Below are 26,496 nucleotides of genomic sequence, written 5' to 3'. Positions count from 1 at the left end.
ATTTGTATAAAAATATAAACAATGTAAAAATAAAGAGTAATCTTCAGTAATGTAACATCTGGATAATAAAACGCTAAAACCTTCAAATTTTGCATGTTATTATAAAACAAAAATGTACGCACGTGCACATATACGCGCACACCCGAAGCAAAGCGATTTCTACAACCCACGTGACTTAAACATGAGTGACTTTTTAAAGACGCGATTCTCAGGTGAGCTACACGTGTGTGCCAGGCCTTCATCCAGCGCTAATGTCCCCATCATTCCTCTCAGGGTGAGCCGCTGTGTCTGAGGAAGGGGCTCACCGGACTGTCGCGCACCGGTTTACGTGCTTCTCTCGTTCTCAGTCCAGAGATCACCTGTGGCACGTGTGCTGCGAGGAGGAACAGGTTAAACGTGAGCAGACTGCGTTCCCTCTGGATTAACGTGAGCTCAAGCAAACGGATCGGTGACGACTGGCCGTACCGCACGCGACTTTACGTGGTAACTCATCGCGAGATATCCTGAAAATGTGCAACTCTCGCGCCTGATAGCTGCTAACTCTCGCGCCTGCTAGCGGTTTTGTTTGTGTGATGGAGACTGCGGGAGACCCGGAACCAGAGCCGATAAAGCTGAAGTCTTTAAAAACCACCAAACCGTTTACCGTGCCGCAGCAGGACAGGGTGAGCGGACCTGCGGCGGGCTTTAGGATACCAGCTAGTCAGGATTTCACTCTTTATCGCTTGATTTCTGACCAGCCTTTCCGTTACGAATCTTCCATAAAGCCCGATGTTATGTTATTCGCCGTTTGCCTTCTACTTGTTCGGTCTTAGTTATGCTTTATCTCTACAGTTTGGGAACTGCAGAAGTGTGAAGGAATTTGAGAAGCTGAATCGCATCGGAGAGGGGACGTATGGCATCGTTTGTAAGTGTTGGCATATGAATGTGTTTGCATAGTTATTCTGACAGTACACCACCTGCATTTGTACCTGAGAGAAGGTGTGCACGCTAAACATAACACGGCTTCACTATCTACTCTCTTAACAGACAGAGCACGTGACACAATCACGCATGAAATTGTGGCCCTTAAGAAAGTGCGCATGGATAAGGAGAAGGACGGTGAGTTGGCCGCGCGCAGCCCTGCACGCCCCGTTATGGGTTAATCTCTTCGGCCCTGACGACACGGGTTGTGTATTCAAATTAAAATGTGTTTTATCACTTAAACCAGTTTTGTGGCATCAGATCACTGATATTTCAGCTGGAAATGTTTCACTGAATGATGTTGGTACTGTGTGTGTGTGTGTTAGGGATCCCCATCAGTAGTCTGAGGGAGATCACTCTGCTCCTGCGCCTCAGACACCCCAACATCGTTGAGCTCAAAGAGGTGGTGGTGGGCAGCCATTTAGAGAGGTAAGCTCCACCCACCTCACAGAAATGTTAGGTGGCAACCTCCTCCCACCTCATGGAACTGAGCGTGTGTGTCCACAGCCTGTTCCTGGTGATGAGCTACTGTGAGCAGGACCTGGCCAGTCTTCTGGAGAACATGCAGTCTCCTTTCTCAGAAGCACAGGTGCACTCACACATTCACATTTATGGGAAAGATTGAATGAGGTGTCTGATTAGTTGTGTATAAGCACTCCCAACAGTCTGATGTCAAAGGATTAGGTGATCACAGAACCAGCACCTTCTGACGGTCTGAGGAGACCTGGTCTCAATATAATTAAAACCTTCAGTTACACTCTTAGAATACGATCTTAGCTGTGTAATTGTGTACATCAAAACACAGCTGTTGTGTACCATTGGTGAAGTGTGTGTTGCTGCAGGTGAGGTTTGTGTGTATGTGTTGCTCCAGGTGAAGTGTGTGTTTGTGTGTGTGTGTTGCTGCAGGTGAGGTTTGTGTGTGTGTGTGTGTTGCTCCAGGTGAAGTGTGTCTGTGTGTGTGTGTTGCTCCAGGTGAAGTGTATAGTTCTGCAGCTGTTGAGAGGCCTGGCCTACCTGCACCATAACTTCATCCTGCACAGGTAAAGGTGCTATGGCCCCTGGCCTGAGCTGCAAGACTCACACACACACACACACACACACACACTGCACAGATTAAGATCAGGCTTCACCAACATTATGCCATATGAATATTCACGCACTGACATGGGCCATATGAATATTCATGCACTGATGTTGAGACATAGGAATATTCATAAATTCTTTCATTAGCAGAGATTGATGACCCTCAACAATTTGCATTTAGAATGACATTCAGAAATATATATTTTTCCACATCATGCAATTGTCAGATTAAGCATCACAGCAGTGCGTTTGCAGTTTTAAAACGGATGTGTGTTCCGGGGATGTGTGTGTTTTAGGGATCTGAAGGTGTCCAATTTGCTGATGACAGATAAAGGCTGTGTGAAGATTGGTGAGAGTCCTCCCACGCCTGCACGAATCAGATCTGTACTGCCAGAGCATTATACACGTCATCATTTGGGAAGGGGGTGGGTGAGGAATACAATACTTGTGAGGAGCATGATGGGTGTGTACAACCCTGTTTTGTTTTTTGTTTTGTGCAGCGGACTTTGGCCTGGCACGGGTGTATGGTGTCCCCCAGCAGCCGATGACCCCCAAAGTCGTGACGCTGTGGTCAGTGTCACATCCTCGCCCAGTTAAACACCAATGCCTAAAATCCCCCCTGACACAGGTAGCATGTCTCACACCTGTCATGTGCACGACTGTGCCCAGGTACAGGGCTCCCGAGCTGCTCCTGGGCACAAAGACGCAGACCACTGCCCTGGACATGTGGTACAACCCCTCATATCCGCTCTGAGTGTCACCTCAGCACTCAGTACAATTAGAAACGTATCTGTACTTGTCCAACAAGACGCTGGGAGGGTGTCTGTGTTTCTGTTTTGTGTGGCCTGTATTGTGCATGCGAGAAGAGCAGTGGGTTGTTTCCTGACGTTTGCGTGTGTGTATATGTATATGTGTGCGTGTATATACGTGTGTGTGCGTGCGTGTATATACGTGTGTGCGTGCGTGTATATACGTGTGTGTGCGTGCGTGTATATACGTGTGTGTGCGTGCGTGTATATACGTGTGTGTGCGTGCGTGTATATACGTGTGTGTGCGTGCGTGTATATACGTGTGTGTGCGTGCGTGTATACGTGTGCGCGCGTGTATATACGTGTGTGCGCGCGTGTGTATACGTGTGTGCGCGCGTGTGTATACGTGTGTGCGCGCGTGTATATACGTGTGCGCGCGTGTATATACGTGTGCGCGCGCGTGTATATGCGTGTGTGTGCGCGTGTATATGCGCGTGTGTGCGCGTGTATATGCGCGTGTATATACGTGTGTATATGTGCGCGTGTATATACACGTGTGTGTGTATATGTGCGCGTGTATATACACGTGTGTGTGTATATGTGCGCGTGTATATACACGTGTGTGTGTATATGTGCGCGCGTATATACACGTGTGTATATGCGCGCGTATATACACGTGTGTATATGTGCGCGCGTATATACACGTGTGTATATGTGCGCGCGTATATACACGTGTGTATATGTGCGCGCGTATATACACGTGTGTATATGTGCGCGCGTATATACACGTGTGTATGTGCGCGCGTATATACACGTGTGTGTGTGTGTGTGCGCGCGTATATACACGTGTGTGTGTGTGTGTGCGCGCGTATATACACGTGTGTGTGTGTGTGTGCGCGCGTATATACACGTGTGTGTGTGTGTGTGCGCGCGTATATACACGTGTGTGTGTGCGCGCGTATATACACGTGTGTGCGCGCGTATATACACGTGTGTGCGCGCGTATATACACGTGTGTGCGCGCGTATATACACGTGTGTGCGCGCGTATATACACGTGTGTGCGCGCGTATATACACGTGTGTGCGCGTATATACACGTGTGTGTGTGTGTGCGCGTATATACACGTGTGTGTGCGCGTATATACACGTGTGTGTGTGTGTGTGCGCGCGTATATACACGTGTGTGTGTGTGTGCGCGTATATACACGTGTGTGTGTGTGTGCGCGCGTATATACACGTGTGTGTGCGCGCGTATATACACGTGTGTGTGCGCGTATATACACGTGTGTGTGTGTGTGCGCGTATATACACGTGTGTGTGCGCGTGTATATACACGTGTGTGTGTGCGCGTGTATATACACGTGTGTGTGTGTGCGCGTGTACGTGTGTGTGTGTGCGCGTGTATATACACGTGTGTGTGTGCGCGTGTATATACACGTGTGTGTGTGTGTGCGCGTGTATATACACGTGTGTGTGTGTGTGCGCGTGTATATACACGTGTGTGTGTGTGCGCGTGTATATACACGTGTGTGTGTGTGCGCGTGTATATACACGTGTGTGTGTGTGCACGTGTATATACACGTGTGTGTGTGTGCGCGTGTATATACACGTGTGCGCGCGTATATACACGTGTGTGTGTGCGCGCGTATATACACGTGTGTGTGTGTGCGCGCGTATATACACGTGTGTGTGTGTGCGCGCGTATATACACGTGTGTGTGTGTGTGCGCGCGTATATACACGTGTGTGTGTGCGCGCGTATATACACGTGTGTGTGTGCGCGTGTATATACACGTGTGTGTGTGTGTGTGCGCGTGTATATACACGTGTGTGTGTGTGTGTGCGCGTGTATATACACGTGTGTGTGTGTGTGTGCGCGTGTATATACACGTGTGTGTGTGTGTGTGTGCGCGTGTATATACACGTGTGTGTGTGTGTGCGCGTGTATATACACGTGTGTGTGTGTGTGCGCGTGTATATACACGTGTGTGTGTGTGTGCGCGTGTATATACACGTGTGTGTGTGTGTGTGCGCGTGTATATACACGTGTGTGTGTGTGTGCGCGTGTATATACACGTGTGTGTGTGTGTGTGCGCGTGTATATACACGTGTGTGTGTGTGTGTGCGCGTGTATATACACGTGTGTGTGTGTGTGTGCGCGTGTATATACACGTGTGTGTGTGTGTGCGCGTGTATATACACGTGTGTGTGTGTGTGTGCGCGTGTATATACACGTGTGTGTGTGTGTGTGCGCGTGTATATACACGTGTGTGTGTGTGTGTGCGCGTGTATATACACGTGTGTGTGTGTGTGTGCGCGCGTGTATATACACGTGTGTGTGTGTGTGTGTGCGCGTGTATATACACGTGTGTGTGTGTGTGTGTGCGCGTGTATATACACGTGTGTGTATACGTGTGTGTGTGTGTGTGTGTGCGCGCGTGTGTATGTGTGCGTGTGTGTGTGTAGGGCAGTGGGGTGTGTCCTGGCGGAGCTTCTAGCCCATAAGCCCTTGCTGCCTGGTAGCTCTGAAGTGCAGCAGCTTGACCTGATTGTGCAGCTCCTGGGCACGCCCAACGACAACATCTGGCCCGTATGCACTGAACAAACACCTTTATTTACCACATAAGTACATCTCTGACAGCGCTTTGGCACAATATTTTGTAACTTTTTTTTTTTGTTTTTTTTTGCTGGATTTTGTGTGTGTAGGGTTTCTCTCGCCTGCCTCTGTCTGGTCAGTACAGTCTGCGGAAGCAGCCCTACAACAACCTGAAGAACAAGTTCACCTGGCTGTCAGAGGCTGGGCTCCGCCTCCTAAACCTACTCTTTATGTACAACCCCCAGCGCAGGTTAGCACGAGCACACAACACACACTGGTGCTTATCAACTGTTTCATTTGTAACCCGTTAACCCTTTAAATGTAAAGTGTTTGTGTGTGTGGCAGGGCGTCTGCTGTCGATTGTCTGGAAAGCTCCTACTTCAAAGAGAAGCCATTACGTAAGTAGAGGGTGTTTTGTGGGAGGGGTGGGAGTTTGCGAGGATTTCAGTGCTCACTCATATTTCTTCACAGCATGTGAGCCAGAGCTCATGCCCACATTTCCACACCATCGAAACAAACGGGCAGGGCCTGCAATCGAAAGCCAATCAAAACGGACGGGGCCTGCAAGCGAGAGCCAATCAAAACGAAGCAAAGGGGGCAGATCAGTTGCATCTTAGTCTTGCAAACAACTCAAAAGTGAAGTGACACCTGGCCCAGACTCTGTGTTCAGCACCACCCCTAGAACAGTTATTCTGGACTCAGCGTCCGACTGCGCTGACGTTAGTTACATGGACTACGACACGCATTACCTGGCATGGGTGTGTTAGAGCTGGAACAGAACTGAACGGTGAGGACTACACTGGGTGGGGGTGCATGCATGTGTATTCAACAGTGCTCAGATGTGCATACATGTATGATTTATTCCATGCGTGTAATTTTTTACAATTTTTACAATTTGTGCTTCTTTTTTTTTGAGAAAATGTAAAACCTTTTTAGTTTTGAAGTGGGTGAATAAACAAACAGTAAATGTGAATCTGTCCCTCAACACGATCCACATGAGTTTAGTTTCAATTAGTTCAGCTCAAAGGTCCTGCTTTTGAAATGGATGAAAACAGAATAAGTTGCTACTGTCATTTCTTTTACAATTCAGATTTAATTAATTCAGGCAAACTTGGTAGTCATAACAGAAGACAGCTGTGCAGTCCCCGTGGCAACCATGACCAACAACAGCGTCCCACCTTGACATCTACATGTACAAAGACCAAATGACTACCCAAACAGAAACGCTGCTGTCAGAACCAGGAGAACTTGGCGCTGCTCTAGTCATTCACAACGGTCTTCATTAAAAGGGGATTACAGAGGCTGTTGGGCCTCTCGAATAGTTCATGGACATGTACTGAAAGCCAGCAGGTGAAGAGAAGCAACGGTAGTGATGCATTAGTCATGAAGGTAACGGGAGTTTAGTGGGTAAACAGTCAGAATAGGAAAATAAACATGTAATACTGAGCTTTACCAGATGGGGGCACTGAAGAGGGGTGCAGCTACGTTGCCCTTGCTGGTCAGCAGGGCTACAGTTAAACATTCACACACGTGCACAAACACAGGGTGAGAGTACAAATGCACTGTCCTACAGCACGAGAGGCCTGCGAGGCCCTTCCGAAGCCTTCCAGTCAGACGGCCCTGACGTCACCACTACACCTCCCTCCAGAGCAGGCAGTCCAGGCGGGACCAGGGGAGAGTAGTGTTATCTGGAGCGGGGCGGGGCAGGACGGAGGACTGGACAGTCCAGATTAAGGGCTGAAGGAGGTGGAGTTTTAGGGGGGAGGAGCTTGGGGAGGATGAGTGGGCAGGTCCGACACTCAGCCTTCCTGTCCAAAGTCCTCCGTAAACTTCTTCACCTTCAGTAAGTCTTCAGCGTTCACCGTAGGCCGAGTGGTGGACAATGAACGCAGCATGTCAGCCTGTGCGCGCGCACACACACACAGTGAAAGAAGGGAAGACTTATGTAAACCTGGTGTAATTATGGACTACTGTGGTGTATATTACGAGTGTGTCTTACCATACACACTATGGGCTCCAGGAGCTTGTCACCAGGCACATCCATCCAGGTCATCTCCATGGCAGCAGGGTCACCAGGGGAGCAGGGGGTCAGGAGGTCATCAACCATTACTGATGGGTTACTGCGAGAAGGTCCTCGCACCTGCCAAGGTGCCACAGCAGAAACTATCGTTATGGCAACACGATACCATGGAGCCACACAACAGTTGGAGCTTCCCTTGTTTTCATTTTATTAGGATTGCAGTCTCACTCTCACACACGTATCACATTTAAGAGCCTTTAGGATCTGTCGGGATCGGGGGAGCTCTGCTAACTCTCCATTACACACCTGCATTACCATGTGATTAGAGGATTAGGGTTAAGACCCTGTACAGATAGAACATGTCCTGTAGTTACTGCAGTGTGTGTGTGTGTGTGTGTGTGTGTGTGTGTGTGTGCGCGTGCACATGCTACCTTCTTGAAGTGTGTGGCCGACTGCACTTTGCGGACAGGCTGCATCAGTGCGTCTCTGACGATGATGCTGATGTCGGCGCCGGAGTACCCGTCTGTGCTGCGTGCCAGCTGGCGCAGGTCAGCCTCACACAGGCTGTGGGGCGTGTTCCCCAGGTGCAGACGGAACATGGCAGCTCGCGCCGGCTCGTCTGGGAGGGGGATGTAGATGCGCTTCTCAAACCTACAGCACAGCGGGGAGTCACTACACACACACACACACACTACACACACACACTACATGTACAGACCTTCTCCGAATAGCAGCGTCGAGGACCCAGGGGATGTTAGTGGCCCCCAGAACGAGGATTTTATCATTGTTATTCCCAACACCTGCCAGAAGTGGAACCGAGAGACACTGTTCAGCTAGATACCACCCTCTCCCCCGTAACACCACCCACACCTCTCCACCTCCTGCACCCACCCTGCATCTGCACTAGGAACTCTGTCTTGATCCTGCGTGCTGCCTCACTCTCGTTCTCACTCCGGGAGCCGCACAGCGAGTCCACTTCATCTATGAAGATGATGGAGGGCTTACGCAGCCGAGCGAGTTCAAACAGATTACGCACCAGCCTGAGAGAGAGAGAGAGAGATCATCTAGTGCTGAGCTGGGAGGGTGGGTGGGGGTTCCTACAGATGACAACACTGACAGAGCTGGATTGCATGGGGGAAGAGAGCAGACTTTATTGTGTGTGTGTGTGTGTATATACACACACACACACACACACACACACACACACACACACACACACACACAGACAGCAGTGAGGTCTCACTTCTCACTCTCTCCAAGCCACTTGGACATGAGGTCTGAGGAGGACACAGAGAAGAAGGTGGAGTTGTTGGCCTCTGTGGCCACGGCCTTGGCCAGGTACGACTTCCCTGTTCCAGGAGGTCCGAACAGCAGAATGCCTCTCCACGGAGTACGTTTCCCTGGAACATGCAACACACACTGAACAACTACTGAAATCTCTACACCAGATCCCTGTACAGAGGGAATCTCACTCACACACACACAAAACCTGTGAACAGGTGAGGGAATCACACACACACACTACCTGTGAATAGGTGAGGGAATTTAATAGGCAGAATTACAGCCTCCTTCAAAGCCTCTTTGGCTCCTTCCAGCCCTGCTACATCATTCCAGCTGACATTGGGCTTCTCCATGACAATAGCACCTGCAACACACCGACACAGTGACATCACAGAAGCACCGTTTTCCTTGGTCCTCTCTAGCCACAGTTGCAGTCAACACAATGAAGCCCATCTATGCCCCCCCAAACACATGACCATCAGCTAGTCACCTGCCAGAACACACACACAAAACATAAACATACACAACATTACAGAACATACACAATGCATGAACATACAGTGCCTCCAAGTAGTATTCAACCCCTGCAGATTCTGCAGGTTTACACATTTGGAGTTAACTTAGCATTGTGAAATTTGGACTGTAGATGGGCCTGGACATGTGAATTCCACTGCAGCAAAAAAGAATTATTATTTATTTTATTTTTTTTACATTTTGCAAAGTTTACCAAAAGGGCCAATTATTATTCAACCCCTCAAACAACTGTTTGATTCCCTCAGGTATTAAGAAGTAACTGAAGTATTAAGAACAATGAGCTTCACATGCTTGGATTAATTTTGTTTTTCCCCACCTTTTCTGACTATAAAAGCCCCTCCCCAAACAAGTGAACAGCACTCATAAATAGTCAACATGGGAAAGACTAAGGAGCATTCCAAGGCCATCAGAGACAAAGTTGTGGAGGGTCACATGGCTGGCAAGGGGTACAAAACCCTTTCCAAGGAGTTGGGCCTACCTGTCTCCACCATTGGGAGCATCGGAAGTGGAAGGCTTATGGAACTACTGTTAACCTTTCACGGCCTGGACAGCCTTTCAAAGTTTCCTTCTGTGCTGAGGCCAGGCTTGTCGGAACGGTCAAGGCATGACCCAAGGTCAACAAGGAGGGAGCTCCAGAAAGATCTCCTAGTGGTGGGGACATTGGTTTCAATAAATACCACAAGTACCGTACTCCACCGCAATGGTCTCCTTTCCAGGCGAGCCCGTAAGGTACCTTTACTTTCAAAGCATCCTGTCAAGGCCTGTCTACAGTTTGCTCATGATCACTTGGAGGACTCTGTGGCAGACTGGTTCAAGGTTCTCTGGTCTGATGAGACCAAGATCGAGGTCTTTGGTGCCAACCACACCCAGGGTGTTTGGAGAGAGGATGGCACTGCATACAACCCCAAGAATACCATACAGTCAAGCATGGTGGTGGTAACATCATGCTGTGGGGCTGCTTCTCAGCCAAGGGGCCCAGCCATCTCGTCCGCATCCACAAGATGGATAGCACATCCTACCTGGAAATTTTGGCCAAAAACCTTGTGGAAGGAGCTCAAGATCAAAGTCCACAAGAGATGGCCAAAGAACCTAGACAACTTGGAAAAGATCTGCATGGAGGAGTGGGCCAAGATTACTCTACAGACCTGTGCTGGCCTGATCAGGTCTTAATAAAAAACGATTAATAGCTGTAATTGCAAACAAGGGTTGTTCCACAAAATATTAAACCTTGGGGTTGAATAATAAATTTAACCTAATTTTTATGTTTAAAATGTATTATAATTTAATTGAGCAACTTGTACTTTTTGTTTGTAATATTTAGGCATCTGTTAAATGCTACTCCTGAAGGCTCTAAATTATTCGCAACTTGTTGAATTTGCAAAATCTGCAGGGGGTTGAATACTACTTGGAGGCACGGTACACCACGTATGGGCACACACAACATTACTGAACATACATCATTTATCGCATTTGGAAACCAGCAACCAAATATTTTTCAATGGGTCAATCAAATGTGACACACTTGGGAAATTGATTCTCATTCATTCTCTCCTCCACGCACACGCACAGGCTCAGGCGCACACACTCCTACCCATCAAATGCTCCTGTAGTTTTTTCTTCTCTGGGTTCTCTCCCTCACTGTCACTGTCACTCCTGGAAGAAACATGGTGGTCATTAGGATTCCACCCAAGACCTCCCCTCCCTGAGGACATATGTAGAGGAGAGAGTGGGCGGGGCGGTACTTGTCATTGCTCTGCGCCTCCTTCACAGGCTTCTTGCCCTGCTTGTCCTTGTTCTTCAGGTAGTCCTTCAGTTTCTCGGCACGGTCCAGGTACTGCATACACTTCCCACGGATGCTTTCCTTGGCCTTGTCACTGTGAGCCTCATCTGCAAGGAAAGAAGACTCTCACCCTTCTGTGGACGCGCCCATCCTCCCGTCCCATTGTACTGTATTTAAACACCACGCTGTGTCTCAGCTGAGACCAGACAAACCAAGATATTGACCACAAGACTGAGAGGGGATCCGCCATGTGTTGTGACTAACGACACCTGCATCTCCTCAACTAAGGGGGTTTCTTCCACACTTCCACTGATGGTGGGAGTGACTGGCTCCACTTCAAGAAAACCAGTCAGCTGGGAGAAAAACAGACAAAAATACACAATGCAGTTTCTCCACTTACACTTTATAGCGTGCAGGAAGTACTCGACCGCATGCTGGTACAGTCTCAAAGCCTCCTCATAGTTCCTCGCCTTGTCCTCTTCTGTAGCTTTGGTGACCAGGTCGATCGCTTTCTGAGGGCAGGGGAGGGGTTTCAGAACAAACATGCCAAACCAACCACTGACTGCTCTACCTGCGTAAGTCCAGAGACCCGACCTGCTGCCAGTGTGATTTAGCTGTAGTTTATTCTCCTTAAAACCTTCCATAAGTCACAGAGACGTACTACGACTCCACAAGCCCCCCGTCAACCGCATATTCAGTCAAAGCCGAAGGACACTGCAGCTTAAAGCAGTTCCTCGGGCAAAACATCTGACTTCTGGCATATATAACGGTTATAACGGTACACCAGCTGACGACTACGCTGACCTGTAAACCCCAGTTATAACGTTACACTGCTCTGTGTCAGCGTCTGCTGTAAAACCACTAACCCTATATAAATACATATTGATTAAACAAGCGGTCGTCTACGGTAGATTGTAAACCCCAGTTATAACAGTAAAATAAGTGCTGTTCCTAGAATACCGAATGGTCGCTACCGCGTTTGTTAATCTATTATTTTCGACCATTCTGCAGGATACCAAATGAACAAAGATCTTCAGGTCATAAGTGTTTGTCCATCGTTAGGACGTGTTGGACACTGCTAGCGTTAGCCTAGCTAGCTGGCTTAGCAGCGTTAGCAGCGCCTAGCCTAGCTAGCCGCGTTAGCTCAGCGTGCGACCCGACTCGTTTAATGGTTACCTGTAATGTTGACGTTGTCATTTCATCTCACGTTCTTTCTATTTCCCTCCAGTCTCGGACTCTTTCGAGTCCTTATGCTTCCACACCTCTTGTTCGAGGCCCGAGGAATCCCTCCGCGATGAAGGTTGTTACTCTCACACAATGACAGCGGACTGTTCATCAGCAGGCAGGCGGACCACAGACGTCCATATAGCGGCTCACCCGGACGTCGAAACGCACAGGCCCAGAGCGCGGGGACGTGCTGCCACCTAGCGGCCACCACCGCAGAGGCAGGATATGCCCTCTACACTCAGATATTAAACGGTTTACTGCTAATATTAATGTACACCTAGTATTTATTTAAAAAAAAAAAAACAAAAAAAACCCACGACATTTAGATTTATTTGTTTTAATTAATTGGCTGTACAGTTACATATTAAAAGTGTTGCTCTTAATAAAGGAATATGTTGAGTATCTTACGTGGTTTGCATATAAATCGTACAGAAGCAGTGCTTAGCCCCATGCTGTCATTCCAGCTTCTGCTTTTGCATAATATGATTGCGTGAACGCAAGTTGCAACATGTACAAAACTTTGGTGCAAAACCCTTTTCTCTTTAAAAAAAAAATCTAGCATCCGTAACAATAGTTCAGCCAGTAACACAAAACAAACAACTGACTAAAGTAACAATAAAAGATAAATGATAATGACCATTCATGGTTTCAAGAACAGATGGATACAAATATGCATTACTTTCATAGTCTAAGCATCTCTGATCTAAGTGGTGGGTAGTCAGAGAACTGATGACCCCTTCATGGCTAACAGGAGGGCGACTGGTGGCGCTGACCAAAGCATGACCCAGACAGGGCCACTGTCATGGAGTGACGGGGAACAGGAGAGCACACGAGAGAACGAGAGTCCCTGAACCTATAGTCATGTTAGTGCCACTCCTACACTGACCTCCTGCAGCTACCGAGCACAGAGAATCTCTGTGTGTGAACATGAGCACAGTACCACACAGGGCCAACACACCTCCTCACCTTCCTACTACATTACGGTCCAGAAAAACAAGGTACTTAGAAAAGCTGTACAGGCCAATATCTAAAACATTTGTTTACAACCCTTGTTTTTAAAAGCAGTCAAGTTAGATAGACCTAATTCTCTGCAGGATACAACCAAAATATTTGAGGAAACTTGAAATCACATGGACATGACCCTTTGACCCCTTGAGAAAAATTGGGTGCGTCAGATCTTATGCAAAGTAATGAATATAGACCACAATTTCTAACACAATCTTTAAAGAAGTTAGCGGCACTGTTTGCCAATATTTGCATGTGTCACTCAAAATTGACAGAACGCTCTGGAAGCCAATTTTCTTAGTGGTGTAAATGTTGCCCACACTGCAGTGAAAGCCTTCTCACCACGTCTGACTCTCCTGGCCACAAGAGGACAGTGTAAGAGTAAAACCTAATTTAGTTGCAGATGGAGGGCAAGACTGGGCTTAACTGGTCCAACTCTTCTTTATAACACAGAGCTTTACAATGGCTTTAAACACACAGCCTTCATCAAACAACTGGAATGAAAGAAGCTTTGAGTATCTAAAAGGCTTTTTTAATGAACCCTCTGAAAAAAGTCCTAACTCTACACCTAGTCATAGGCACATGGCACTAACGAGCAACTGTGATTAATAAGACACTAGGGGGCAGGCTTTCCCAGTCCAGAGCTCAGGGACCTCTGACAGTTCTGCTGTCCCACCCCCGTCACGTGACTGTCAGGGTTCCCGTGACCTGGGCTGAGAAATGTTGCTCCAGCTGGGGCCTAGAGATACCCTCAGGAAGTGATGGGGGGTGGAGATGCCCTGGGGCAGTCATGGGGAGATGTTCTGGGTCAGATAGGGGGTAGAGATGTCCTGGGTCAGTTGGGGGGGGTGGCATTAGGGGTTTTAGTCATGCCCCGCCCCACACCCCTCTAACCATCACACACTCAGAGATGCAAAGTGTCTTAGGGCATATGAGACTTTACACACACACACACACACACACACATACACACGACTATACTGGCACGCACGCGTGCACATACACAAAATAGTTCAGCTCTACACTTTCTGCAGAGTTTCCCTATAATGTCCATGGATAAAAAAGAACATTTTATTTATTAACTAAATATGAAAAGGCACATGTGGTTATCCTGAAATATTACCAACACACTTAAGAGCACTACAGGACATCTCACCAAAACACACACACCCAACATGAGACAGATTATGCAATAACAAAGACAAAGGAAAAGCATTCATACGTTTGTGCTCACAGTTATAAAAAAGTGCACGCAAATGACAAAGAAAGAAAACCACTTAAATACTCTGCTATAATATTCCATTAAATGAGTGTAAAATGAGGAATATTTCTGCACCAGCCCTCTGTGTGCTCCTCATTTGTGCTCTGGTTCACGTGGGTTCACGTGAGCAGGCCCATCCGGGTGAGCTTGGCTGAGAGGAAGGAGTGTAGAACAAACACCAGTGGCTTTGGGCTGGAGTGCAGATCAAACACCTGTCAACACAGACACAATGTCAAATACCATTAAAAAACTGTCAACAAAAACACCCGCCAACACCATCAAGTACCATTAAACACCCACCAAAGACACCATCAAACAACATCAAAAGATCCACCAACACAGACACCAAACAAACATACTTGCCAACACAGAAACTATCAAAACACCCACCAACAGTCACCAACACAGACACCGTCAAGCAGCATCAAACACACACCATCTCAGACACTGTCAGCTGTTTGTTATTACAGTACCAGTTCTCCCTCCGGACCCCCGAAGTCAAGGTACAGGTTACGGATGCCATCATCTGCAGACATCTTCAGCTTCTCAAAAGGATAGTGGAATAGCAGAGCGCCCACTGCAGGGTCCCGATGGACCCGCATCACAGTGAATCCCCGATCATAGTGCAGGAGCAGATGCACATCCTGCCTGTTCAACACACAACCTATAGAACAGAACACACACACACACACACACAGCCTATAGCACAGAAATGCACACACACCTATAGCACAGAACACACCCCTACCCACCCATACCACAGAACACACACACACACACACACACACACACCCACCCACCCACCACATATGCAGCCAATAGAACAGAACACAACAGGACCTGTGAGTTGTTTTGTATGCATTTGAATGTCTCGTGTGTGGTTTTGTTTTTATGTATGTGATGTGTGTGTAAGAGTGTGAGTGAGAATTACTAAGGGAAGTACAGAGAGATATGTGAAGACTGTCCGCTGATCCTTGTTCCTCTTTCCATGTTCAGTACCTTCTTCCCCAAACACACCACAATTTCTCTTACAAACATCCAGAATGTCTCAGAAATTGTATAATTTTAGCTGTTTGTCAAACAATTTGTTTTATTGAAGAAATCTGATTTTCTGTTAAATATTTTAAGGAGTCAAAAGCCACCACCCCACACACACCCCCAGCCGCAACACACACTCCAACCCCCCAGGCGTGTGTACCTATGGAAACCTCCTTGATGAGTTCAGCAGCAGCATGTCCTCCCTGCACGAGGGCCCGTGTCCATGACGACAAGTCCCAGTGTGTCTCCACACGGAACACATGAGACTCCACACCGCGGTTTGTACCTGTACGCGTCGCAAACACCAGATCCACTCCTAATGAGGGGGATGTCTGAGTACTGCCCGAGTGGACAAGCCTAAGGAGCGAGAGATGGAGGGAGGATGGCAACATTGCCTTTTGTAGTCCAGTAATCAGCTGCTCTTCATCAAACAGATATTATTATTATTATTATTATTATTACTACTATATTTATATTAATAATTATTATTACTATTATTATTATTATTACCACCATCATCATCATCATCATCATCATCAGATTGCAAATAATTATTGTTATTTTTTACATTTTTTGAAAATAAGATTAACATATCCTAAAATGGATTGGCATGGAATATTTTTACATCTTATCCTGTGTATAAATACAATTACTACTACTACTAATCATCATCATCATCATCATCATCATCATCAGAGTACCAGGGGCGGGGTCTGCGAGAGTGCAGGGGGCGGGGTCTGCGACAGCTGTGGGTGGTACCTGGTGGCAAGGAGGGGGTGTGTCATGAGGGGTGTGTTCCAGGCCTCACGCGTCCATGGCACCGATTCGAACAGCAGGATGTCTTTCTCAGTCAGCGCCATGACAACCGGTTTATATTGGTGCCGCCCACCATCAAGAGGAAGCTAAACATTGATCAAAATAAGCAAGAGTGTAAACATGTTTTTATGAGAAGGCAGCCTCATCTGTCGCACACTCTGGGTTCCAGCATATGTGTAGTGAGTAGTGTGACCTCAGGAAGTACTTTACACAAAAACAGCTGTGGTTTCCTGTTTCTAAGCAGTGGGACCTCTGGAAGCAGTTAACCATAACCCAGCTTTGGCTTCCTGTTTCTCAGCATTTCCTGTGCCCACTTTCCTCAACTCTGCATCAGCAGAACAGAACTAAACTGGAGTCTAAGACTAAGCCTACAGGTAAATATCCATATTAAACAGTGTGTGTACCTTCTCAGTCTGCCAGTTGGTGTATCGGGCTGTACCTGCCCTGCTAATCAATGTGTTTGAGCTTTATGTGTGTGTGTGAGTATAAATAGGGCTGTACCTGCTCGGCCAGCCAGCCGATGTGGTTGAGCTGTGTGTGTGTGTTGGTGCTGGGGGAGCTCAGGTAGGCATTGAGGTCTGTGAGCGTTTGTGGCAGCAGGGCGGCCACGTTTGTGTGTATGGCCGTGAACCAGGAATGTGCAGTGGGTCCATCCTTACAGCGCAGGACTACAACATTCTGCCCATCAGGGGAGTGAAGCTCCAACAGCCTGGATACACACACACACTGCAGAGCTGACGTCAAAGTAAAGGATGCCTACTCTGAAGAATCTAAAACCTTCACACGCATGTACACACACACACACACACACACCTGTTCTCCAGGTCCGGCATGGTGATGTTTCTGCAGATAAAACTCATCTTGAGAGGAAGGACCTTCCGGTTCCGTCCAGCGGAGGTTCTGCTCGAGTCCTCCACACTGCTTTCCCATGGCAGCTCTGCCAGGACAGGGGGCTTCCTGAAGAGGGGAGACACCTCCCTAACGTATCGCACTGTGGAACGAACACACACACACACACACACACACACACACACACACACACACACACACACACACACACACACACACACACACACACACACACACACACACACACACACACACACACACACACACACACACCACTCTCCTGAAGGTCTGACACACCTGTCCAGTCACTGCCCTGCACGGGTCGGTTCTGAGAACACTTTTACCACAGTGAGTGTGAAAGAAGTGAGTTACTGTGGTTCCACAGCTGAACATGACCGTCAACTACAAAATTCACCAAAGTTCTGACATTCTGGACCACAATATTTATATGCGACTATTAGGGTTCAACCAGTATGGGTATTATAAGGGCATTATAATGTGCATTATACCGTGTATCATAAGGGCATTATAATGTGCATTAGAACAGGTAGCACAGAAGCAGATGGCCAATATGTAACGCTGCTGTCATGTAGCTCATGTTTTTTGCATCTTATGAAATTCAACACTTTAATATTAATAACAAGTGAGCCTAAGCTCTGCTGAACCTGCTCTGCTACAGAACATGGACGTCATCACCGATATGACAAACACAAACAGCAAATATCTGCATATAACAGGACAGCACACACCTGCACTTGTCTGCCAGGCACAACACACTAGAACGGATCGGGGACACAGATCACAGCCCAGATGGAGCTTGTGGACAAGGTGGCCATGGAGGACAATCTGTGCTTAAATAGACAACATGCTGGAAGAGCTGGAGCCCCTTCACACTAGGCTCTCTGCTTTTTACTAACTACCTGGCTAACATTTTCATTCTGGGGCTTGTGTGTCTGTGTGTGCTGGGGCCACATGACCTCAGGATAATATCTTAAGTTTAGGGTAAAGTGTAGGAGTCAGCATAGCATTAAATATCTTCAGTAATACACAACGAAAACCAAGACTGTGTTTCTATGTGCACGCGTGTGCATGCATCTGAGTGTGTGCGTGTGTCTGTCCATGTGTGTGCACGCGCATGTGTGCATATGTATATATGGGCACATTTGTGTGCACGCGTGCGTAAGTGTGTGTGTGTGTGTGTGTGTGTGTGTGTGTGTGTGTGTGTGTGTGTGTGTGTGAGTGAAAATGAAACTTGACATGAACAGAGACGAGGATGAAGTCATGTTTGGAAACAGAAGAGAGTTGAGAGCATGTGTGTTATCTGACTCTACTCGGCTGTACTGGAGACTGACGGATCTTCTCCAGCTGAGTGGAGAAAAGCTGTGACTCAGCAGAAGAGGCCTACTGCCCACTCAACCCAAGCCAGTTACAACATTTTACAGACCTGAACACAACAGCTAAAGCCGAGAACAAATCCTACGCATTACATTACATTTTAAAAGATACTCAGTCACTTCAAAATCACCCATATTTTGGTCATCTATGGAGAAATACACACTCAAACCTTAACACTACGTGTCATCCCAAACCCTACGGATTAAAGCACAACACTGATTGATACAAAAAGAAGAGATCAAATAACTGAGAAGCACTAGCTGTGGTTCCGTGTGCCCAGCTGAGGGGACGGAGAGCATCATCCTGGATTCAAACACAAACTCTCGAGTCACAGTTCAGACCTCAAACACATCCATTAATTCACAACACTTTGGTCTTATGGGAATAAGAAATGACCCATGTATTAGCAGTAAATAATACTCAATACACCGCAGGCATGGTAACTGGTCACGTCCACGCTTCTCCATGAAATGCAAATGCATGACCGGCGTACGTATTCCCCAAAGGAAATGAAAGTGTAAACAGAACTGTGTTCTACTCAGCATTCGCACTCTTTAATTGGTTGTTTACTACAAGAACAATTAACACTGAATTCCATGGTTGAAAGTGGGGGTAACTGTGTCCGAGTTTGTGTGTGTGTCTAAATGTGCATGTGAGAGAGAGAGAGAGAGAGACAGACAGACACAGACAGACAGACAGAGAGTGTGCACACACACACACACACACAAGATAGAGAACTGTTTCTATCCAAACCCTCCACACATCACCTCAACACAGACCCCTGCAGAGATTAACAGATTCCACTCTGAGCACAAGTGTGTAACCACAGCTGTACGCTGGTTTAGAAGGACCAAGGTCTCCAGATGGTTCTCAGGCCTTTCTCCAGTTCACAAGAATAATATTGCAATGAAAATAAAAATAAGTTGTATCTCATTTAGACATGCATTTCAACCTTTTGCACAAACCGAATTGAAAGAAAATTTCAATTTTCCACTGGCACTGGTTAGCTAGCTAACTAACATTAACTCCACCCATACAATACTAGCTGATTAATTCACTTAAGTGAAAATAACTAGTGGGCATCATGAGAACTTGCTTGGAATTTGTCTGACAGCAGCAGGATTATACACGCAAGAACAGCCCCAACACTGGACTAAGGATATTATATCTGAAGAGTCTAGGTGAGTAACTGTAGTGAGATATGTAATGATATTCATAATTGTAGTAAAGTTTCCAGAGAAACAGGACGTTTCAGACAGAGGTGCTTCAGAGGTCCAAAGTGAAACACTTTGCTTGCACAGCTGGTGAAGCACCTCTGAAACAAACACTTACACACACATACAAATATATACATACATATAATATGCATGCATGCATTATTTTATATTTTTATATTATTTTATATATATATATATATATATATTATATATATATATATATAATATGCATGCATGCATTATTTTATATTTTTATATTATTTTATATATATATATATAATATGCATGCATGCATATAATATATATATATATAGTGTGCGTATATGTATGTGTGTGTGTATAATATATATATATATATATATATATATATATATATATATATATATATATATATATATATATATATACACACACACACACATACATACATACGTGTACACATACACACGCATATACATACATGTGTACACATATATGTATGTATGTATATACGTACACATGTGTGTATATGTATGTGTGTGTATTTTTATATATATATAAATATATATAAATAATCACACACACACAGACAGACACACACACAAATATATAAACCCAGTGAAACATGCAGTAAAATTCAGCAAAGATCAGATTCCCACAATTATCATCATACTAAGAACATTGAAAACAAAGATAATAACTACAACAATAAATCATAAAAATAGTCAGATATTAAGATAGTAACTAGAATAAGCAACCGCAAGACCAAACCAAGCTGCTACAATAAACAAAAATCCAGATGAGACAACAAAATAAAAGCATTCCTACCACACACTGTATATGCAGTTAATGCTAGCTATTACTTGAGCAACTGTGGAGCCTCTATGTCCCTCTGCTGTTCTGCTCATTACGGGTGTTATTCAGCTCAGCCCAATTTTAAAATTAGAGAGGGGCTCAGTGTGTGGGTGAGCAATCAAAGGTCACAATTGAAGGCGAGCAGATACAATCACAGCCACTCCACTGAAGCAAATAAAACATCACCTCAGTGCACTCCGCATCAAAAACAAAACCTGACAAATACTTCTAAATGCAGCAGTTTGGAGTGAGCAGTCTAAGGAGTTTCAGACACAGCCAAAACAAACCCATCAGTGCAAGCAGTGCAAACTCTTCAGCAGTTCAGCAGTGTCCTTCCAACTTTATTCCCCTCAGTCCTCCTGCACTACAGCACAGGAAAGGTACACGTAAAGTACAGGTACATGTACAGTAAAGGTACAGGTACAGTACAGGTACAGGTCTCTGTTGGAGGCCGGAGGGTCTGCAGTGATTTAGTCCAGCACACAGGGCAGAAGATACATGATCTCCACACTGGAGCCTGATGAACCTGCCTGTTCCTCATTAGACATGAACCAAGAATTCAGCAGCTATGCCTGTTCACTGCAGCACACTCTGCTAAAGACCTCGCCTTCAGACTACTTCATGGGTTAAAAAAAAAAAAGTTATAACAAACAAAACCAGACAAGACATGAGACGTTTGGGTGTGAGAAGGAGCTGTAGGCATGGCCTGCGCTGGGGAGGCCCTCTACCAGCATGGCAGCGAGTTCTGAGAGCCCAGTCAGAAGGAAGGAAGCACCGGGCACAGGGTGGGCATGAATAACTGCCCTTGTGTCACTGCGCAGTGTTAAACTGGACAACACAGAGGCCATGTCTTCAGTGTTAAACTGGACAACACAGAGGCCATGTCTTCAGTGTTAAACTGGACAACACAGAGGCCATGTCTTCAGTGTTAAACTGGACAACACAGAGGCCATGTCTTAAGTGTTAAACTGGACAACACAGAGGCCATGTCTTCAGTGTTAAACTGGACAACACAGAGGCCATGTCTTCAGTGTTAAACTGGACAACACAGAGGCCATGTCTTCAGTGTTAAACTGGACAACACAGAGGCCATGTCTTCAGTGCAGGTCTGAGTGTGCTCTGAGCTCAGCTAGTCTCATTCTCCAATCTTTGCTTTCATTTGAATGTTTTTAACTCTGCACAATACCACAGCTGTGCTTTTGATATAATGATGACTAACACTAAAAGCAACATAAAAGCAACCAAACATTCACTGGCCAAAGCAACACATGACAAAAGCTTCATAAAAAACAGAGTGAAAGCTGGATGGTTCATGATTTCAGACATCAAACAGGAAATGCCATGAGGTGTTTAACATGGGCTTGCTTTCATCACACATCTGTAAATATGCCAATGTGCTGTTCGTATGGATTATTCTTCAGCAAGTTGTTCAGGTTCCTTTTACAGAGTAACAGAGGAGCTGTCAGATACAAGACCCGACCAGGTTCAGCTTCTCTCTACCGTAGAGCCACACAGGTCCTTAAGGCCGTTCTGTTCCATATTGTCTGACAAGATGGATAATTTGAAGTTGATTGTACTATTTTAGGTTTTTTTTTGTGTAAAATAGCCCAAAACACTATCAAACGCTGAACATTGACTACAAGAGAAGGCAACTAGAAGAGGCTTAAAACCAATCAGCCAATCACTGCATCATTAAAGCATGTCACCTGAACAGTTCTGTAGCTCTGGCATGGTTAGGCATTAGGGACTAGTTAATGTAAGCATTCCATGCTGAACAGTGTTGATGTAAAAATGTGTCTGCAACGGTTACACAGTCCAAACTCGCTCGGCCCCACAGTGGGAACGAGGCTGTTAGGGGTGACCAAACCCACTAACAGAGGCCAGATCTGTTAAACAACTATAAGTGCATCTGCTAAATACCATAAGTGTAAGAAACTCCCCAAATCGGGCCTTCGCATGGGTCCTCAAATACAAGCCGGAACCCCATTTGTCTCTGATTAAGTTGTGAGTTGTAAAGTCACCAAGAGCTTGTGGGGAATTCCACATACAAACAACTCACCAGATACAACAACTTCCAGTTAAACATAGCTGTCAAGAACTGGTGTCCGACTGGGACCCTACTTCCGCCAGTCTGAGGGTTCTTGCAAAAACAGGAGCCCCACAGATTGTGTGCCACTCTCATCAATACTGACTGGTCGAACTGGTGACCCAGGGCCAAGTCGTCTCGCTCAGAGAGGCTGTGATCACCGGCGCGCTCTGAACGGAATCCAGTCACCACATAACTCAGAAAAGCACGTCAGCTCCACCTCCCCACACTCACACACCACCGACACTCTGGAAATACTGCGAAAGCCTGCAGTGAAGGCGCGCTGAAGCGAAAGGAAAAGAACCGCTTTTGCTTTCCCCACTGGACGTTCCGTTGTACTATTACACTGTGAAACGCGTTCAATGTTTCCCGTGTGCACGGGGCCACGCGATTCTCGCCTCACCCACCGCGTGCAGTAGTCCAGAGCAGGGGCCCCACGGAATCCCCGCGGTGGCGTTCAAACTCACCCTCAAGCACAACCTCCTTTCCGGCCTTCTTAAGCGCTTGCACCGCCTCATCGTGCGTGGCTTCGCGGAGGTCGTTGCCATTAACCGACAGGACAGCGTCTCCAACCCGCAGAGCTCGACTCTGATCAGCGGCCAGGCCGGGAAAGATCTTAGAGATGAGGATGGGCATTCGGTTCTCTCGCCCTCCCTTGATACTGATGCCTAACCCTCCCGCTTCCTGCTTCACAACTCGGACTTTCCTCACTGCGTCCGCCGCGTCGCCGGGGCTGCAGCCCGGAGCGCCGTCCTCGTGACCGAACGCTGGACTGCTGTAGCCGCAGCTGTCGAACTGCCCGAACCTTCGGCGCGCTGGGCTTCCGGTTGGGCTCACGGGACCGTGGCTGTGATGGTCGTCTACGTTGACGTTCTGGTTCTGGCGGCCACTAGCGAGACCTGGCTCGTTTCCGTTCGACATTCCGTTTCGAACTCCAGAGCTGTGTTCCAGGCTCGTGGACCCGCTCCGCTCGCCCTCCGTCGCCAAAGTCAAAGTTTCACGAGTGAGTTCAGCCGCCACTCGGACCCAGCGGTCCCGCCACAGCAAGTCCAGCTGTCCGTGCTTGTCTGCGCGAGTCCAGATCGCCATACTGTCGCGCTAGCGAGAGTCTCGAGCTACACTCATAGTAAAAGTTTTTCCTCTTTTCGGAGCACGCAGAAGCTTCACGTGACACACCCACTTTCGCTTGTAGACTTCGAGAATCGAGGGCGCGAGAGCAAAAAAAAAAATTTGAAGATCCCAATTGGAGAGAATGAAAAACGGCGCGCGCCACTAAGCGAGCCTAACCGAGCAGCTACCGTGCAAAACAAAGTAAGCACCCGGTTCAAGAGACCAGATTAGTCACGTAATGACTAATTCATGCCAGAAGCGGAGTTTGCTCATTTTCGTGCGTTTGTATTTATGTTAACATATGTTCGATGATGTCAAGACGTAAAAGCCTAATCATTGTACATGCTGACAAGGTTGATCTTTAAGTTCAGTTAAAGCTGAATTAAGTGACCGCTGTGATCACTATGGGATAGATTAAAGGCTGAAACAACCACTAATAGACAAATGTAACGAATGTGTCGCGGTCATAGCGCGCTTATGTCAGGCCCGGTATTACCGCCCTGCCTCCCTAACACTGAGGTCAGGCAGCCTCGGGCCTGTCTGCTTACCATAAATAACAAGGAAGCGCAAACTTGTTAAAAATGAATAAGATATTAACGTCAGTAATCTTTTGGTAATCTAAACCCAACAAGTTCTGCCAAAGTTACAACAAAGCTTGATTGTAAGTAGCTAGGCCAAGAGCGTTTGCTAAATATAAAGTTATACATGGAAAGTTGCAGATGGTGGACACGCTTGAGCGCTGGAGAGAGTGGTGCAGCAGATCGAACTCTAACCCTCTGAGTGACACACCCCCCCCCCCAACACACACAGACGCAGATATCGATTTTGGATTTGATTTATTGCAGATCTACAGCATTTACAAAAGGAGAGTGGATTGCATTGAGACGGTTGTAGGAGGGTTCAGCTGCAGCAGGGGTGGAGGTCTGGGTGGAGGTGTGTGTGTGGAGGTGTGGAGGTCTGAGTGGAGATGTGTGGGTGAGGCTTCACTTCATGGTGATTTTGGATGGAGTCACATAGACCCCATCCTTAAACAGACCAGCCACAATTCCCGATACATTCAGTCAACCAGTACAAAAATGTGATGCATTGAAAATATAGAACATTATATTCTATTTAGATTTTGAAATATATCAACATATTTCAATATATTCCATTTTCCTATGGGCAGTTCTAGTGCCAAATCCGACTGCACTGCACACAATTAAAACACATTTCGTAGTTTCAGCCTGCAGCTACACAACATCAGTGCCACATTTCAGAGTGGATCCAATGTCTTCAAGCTTGTTATCATTCATTTATAATGAATACTTCACCATGTACCACCCCATGTACCACCCCATGTACTTCACCATGTACTACATTTTACTCCTTTGCTAATGCCCTGTCTGTTCAGAGGAAGTTGCTGGGAGGCTTCTGTTAAGCTTATTTATTATTTTACATTCAAGCTTAAACAAGGCTAACACAGCCACTAAATCTTTATCTCCTCCTCCTCCTCCTCATGTGGGTCATAGGCGACTCCACCAAGCTCTGACCAGCAGTTCCCTAACCCAAGTTTCTGTCCACTAGGCCTATATAGTGGCACGCAGGCTCATGGGTTAGGGCTCATGGATCAAGCTTCCTGAGTATCTCCTAGTTGGGAGGTGATACTGCTAACAAACTAAACTCTGCAGCTCGGGGTACTTGCAGGCCAGAGGCCTGGGGTTAGCATTAGGGTTAGGGTTAGTGTTGGGGTTAGCGTTAGGGTTGGGGTTAGCATTAGGGTTAGGGTTAGCGTTAGGGTTAGGGTTGGGGTTGGGGTTGGGGTTAGCGTTAGGGTTGGGGTTGGGGTTAGCGTTAGGGTTGGGGTTGGGGTTAGCGTTAGGGTTGGGGTTAGCGCTAGGGTTGGGGTTAGCGTTAGGGTTGGGGTTAGCATTAGGGTTAGGGTTGGGGTTAGCATTGGGGTTGGGGTTAGCGTTAGGGTTAGGGTTAGGGTTGGGGTTGGGGTTAGCATTAGGGTTAGCGTTAGGGTTAGGGTTAGGGTTGGGGTTGGGGTTAGCATTAGGGTTGGGGTTAGCGTTAGGGTTGGGGTTGGGGTTGGGGTTAGCGTTAGGGTTGGGGTTAGGGTTAGGGTTGGGGTTAGCAGAGCCACTCTTTCAAATGATCAGTTCTTTAGATTATTCCACCTCTTGGGGACATGGAGTTGTGACGAGGGGAGGGGCTGGGAGCATCGTGGGGGTGTGGTTTCTCTCTTTTGGGCGTGTTGTTGATGAAATCAAGGCTCCGACGACTTGAGGAAACAACGTCACAAACAAACTTGGTGCAGTCGGCACAAACGTCCCTCAGGACACAGCCTGTAGCATATAGATATGGAAACTCCTCCTCTACTGAGCATCGGGAGAGAGACCGCAAAGACCTTGAGAGGGAGAGAGAATGATTTTTGGATGAGTAAAAGCATGGAGTCACTGAAGAGTCCTGTAGTTAGAACACTAGACGTGTTTAACGTTGTAGTCCTCATTCCTGCAGGAGGATATTCTGATGACCTTCCTCTCCCTCTCACTGCAGGACAGCAGCTCATAAACCCTACATAAACCCTACATACACCCTACATAAACCCTGCTGAGGGAGGCTTAGGGATCTGGGTGAGGGGCAGATATTAGGCCATGTGCAGACAGCTCA

At 46.9% G+C, this 26,496-nt stretch overlaps 4 protein-coding genes across 8 annotated transcripts in view; 1 reads left to right on the top strand and 3 right to left on the bottom strand.

Moving 5' to 3' along the window:
• The first annotated feature begins 505 nt into the window (after positions 1-505).
• cdk10 (cyclin-dependent kinase 10) lies at positions 506-6,629 on the top strand. 5 transcript variants are annotated; one of them, XM_035532109.1, is made up of 13 exons: positions 506-662; positions 832-904; positions 1,027-1,098; positions 1,287-1,389; positions 1,468-1,549; positions 1,867-2,000; positions 2,340-2,392; positions 2,544-2,613; positions 2,713-2,772; positions 5,259-5,382; positions 5,499-5,638; positions 5,716-5,786; positions 5,860-6,629. In XM_035532109.1, exons 1-13 carry the CDS (start codon positions 573-575, stop codon positions 6,003-6,005), a joined length of 1,218 nt encoding a protein of 405 aa, XP_035388002.1. In that variant the 5' UTR covers positions 506-572; the 3' UTR covers positions 6,006-6,629. The 5 variants fall into 5 exon arrangements, with proteins under 5 accessions (XP_035388002.1, XP_035388004.1, XP_035388003.1 ...); XM_035532110.1 differs by having other exon boundaries at positions 508-662; positions 5,734-5,786; XM_035532112.1 differs by having other exon boundaries at positions 509-662; positions 1,933-2,000.
• On the bottom strand, positions 6,231-12,388 carry vps4a (vacuolar protein sorting 4 homolog A). The gene is made up of 11 exons (XM_027031232.2): positions 12,180-12,388; positions 11,404-11,515; positions 10,966-11,110; positions 10,815-10,876; positions 8,934-9,053; positions 8,652-8,808; positions 8,300-8,448; positions 8,127-8,208; positions 7,840-8,059; positions 7,388-7,528; positions 6,231-7,289 (listed from the first exon to the last, which is right to left on the bottom strand). The coding sequence occupies exons 1-11, from the start codon at positions 12,198-12,200 to the stop codon at positions 7,188-7,190; spliced, it is 1,311 nt and encodes a 436-aa protein (XP_026887033.1). The 5' UTR covers positions 12,201-12,388; the 3' UTR covers positions 6,231-7,187.
• Positions 12,389-12,551: 163 nt separating this feature from the next.
• On the bottom strand, positions 12,552-24,017 carry sntb2 (syntrophin, beta 2). Its single transcript, XM_027031237.2, has 7 exons — positions 23,199-24,017; positions 17,164-17,341; positions 16,852-17,059; positions 16,294-16,436; positions 15,695-15,891; positions 14,970-15,160; positions 12,552-14,708 (listed from the first exon to the last, which is right to left on the bottom strand). Exons 1-7 carry the CDS (start codon positions 23,818-23,820, stop codon positions 14,616-14,618), a joined length of 1,632 nt encoding a protein of 543 aa, XP_026887038.2. The 5' UTR covers positions 23,821-24,017; the 3' UTR covers positions 12,552-14,615.
• A 1,867-nt stretch (positions 24,018-25,884) lies between these two features.
• Positions 25,885-26,496, bottom strand: part of spire2 (spire-type actin nucleation factor 2) — a 15,721-nt gene continuing 15,109 nt past the window's right edge. Inside the window, exon 15 of the mRNA XM_027031230.2 lies at positions 25,885-26,233. Within this exon, the coding sequence (XP_026887031.2) occupies positions 25,990-26,233 (244 nt within the window). The 3' untranslated portion in view covers positions 25,885-25,989. The remainder of the gene's footprint in view (positions 26,234-26,496) is intronic.

Source organism: Electrophorus electricus, chromosome 12 (genome assembly GCF_013358815.1).
Source record: "Electrophorus electricus isolate fEleEle1 chromosome 12, fEleEle1.pri, whole genome shotgun sequence".
Classification (NCBI taxonomy): Eukaryota; Metazoa; Chordata; class Actinopteri; order Gymnotiformes; family Gymnotidae; genus Electrophorus; species Electrophorus electricus.
Note: the sequence above shows the minus strand (reverse complement) of the source record. Positions and strands in the feature narration are given on the sequence as shown.

Excerpts from the sequence above, each read along its gene's own strand:
- cdk10 (XM_035532109.1), top strand. The coding sequence starts at position 573 with ATGGAGACTGCGGGAGACCCGGAACCAGAGCCGATAAAGCTGAAGTCT. Across the intron at positions 1,099-1,286 it reads CATGGATAAGGAGAAGGACG|GGATCCCCATCAGTAGTCTG; the intron begins GTGAGTTGGCCG and ends TGTGTGTGTTAG. Across the intron at positions 1,390-1,467 it reads GTGGGCAGCCATTTAGAGAG|CCTGTTCCTGGTGATGAGCT; the intron begins GTAAGCTCCACC and ends GTGTGTCCACAG.
- vps4a (XM_027031232.2), bottom strand. The coding sequence starts at position 12,200 with ATGACAACGTCAACATTACAG. Across the intron at positions 8,449-8,651 it reads TGGCTTGGAGAGAGTGAGAA|GCTGGTGCGTAATCTGTTTG; the intron begins GTGAGACCTCAC and ends TCTCTCTCTCAG. Across the intron at positions 8,209-8,299 it reads GTTCCTAGTGCAGATGCAGG|GTGTTGGGAATAACAATGAT; the intron begins GTGGGTGCAGGA and ends CACTTCTGGCAG.
- sntb2 (XM_027031237.2), bottom strand. The coding sequence starts at position 23,820 with ATGGCGATCTGGACTCGCGCAGACAAGCACGGACAGCTGGACTTGCTG. Across the intron at positions 17,342-23,198 it reads AAAGGAGGTTGTGCTTGAGG|TGCGATACGTTAGGGAGGTG; the intron begins GTGAGTTTGAAC and ends TTCGTTCCACAG. Across the intron at positions 14,709-14,969 it reads GGGGTCCGGAGGGAGAACTG|GTGTTTGATCTGCACTCCAG; the intron begins GTACTGTAATAA and ends CTGTGTTGACAG.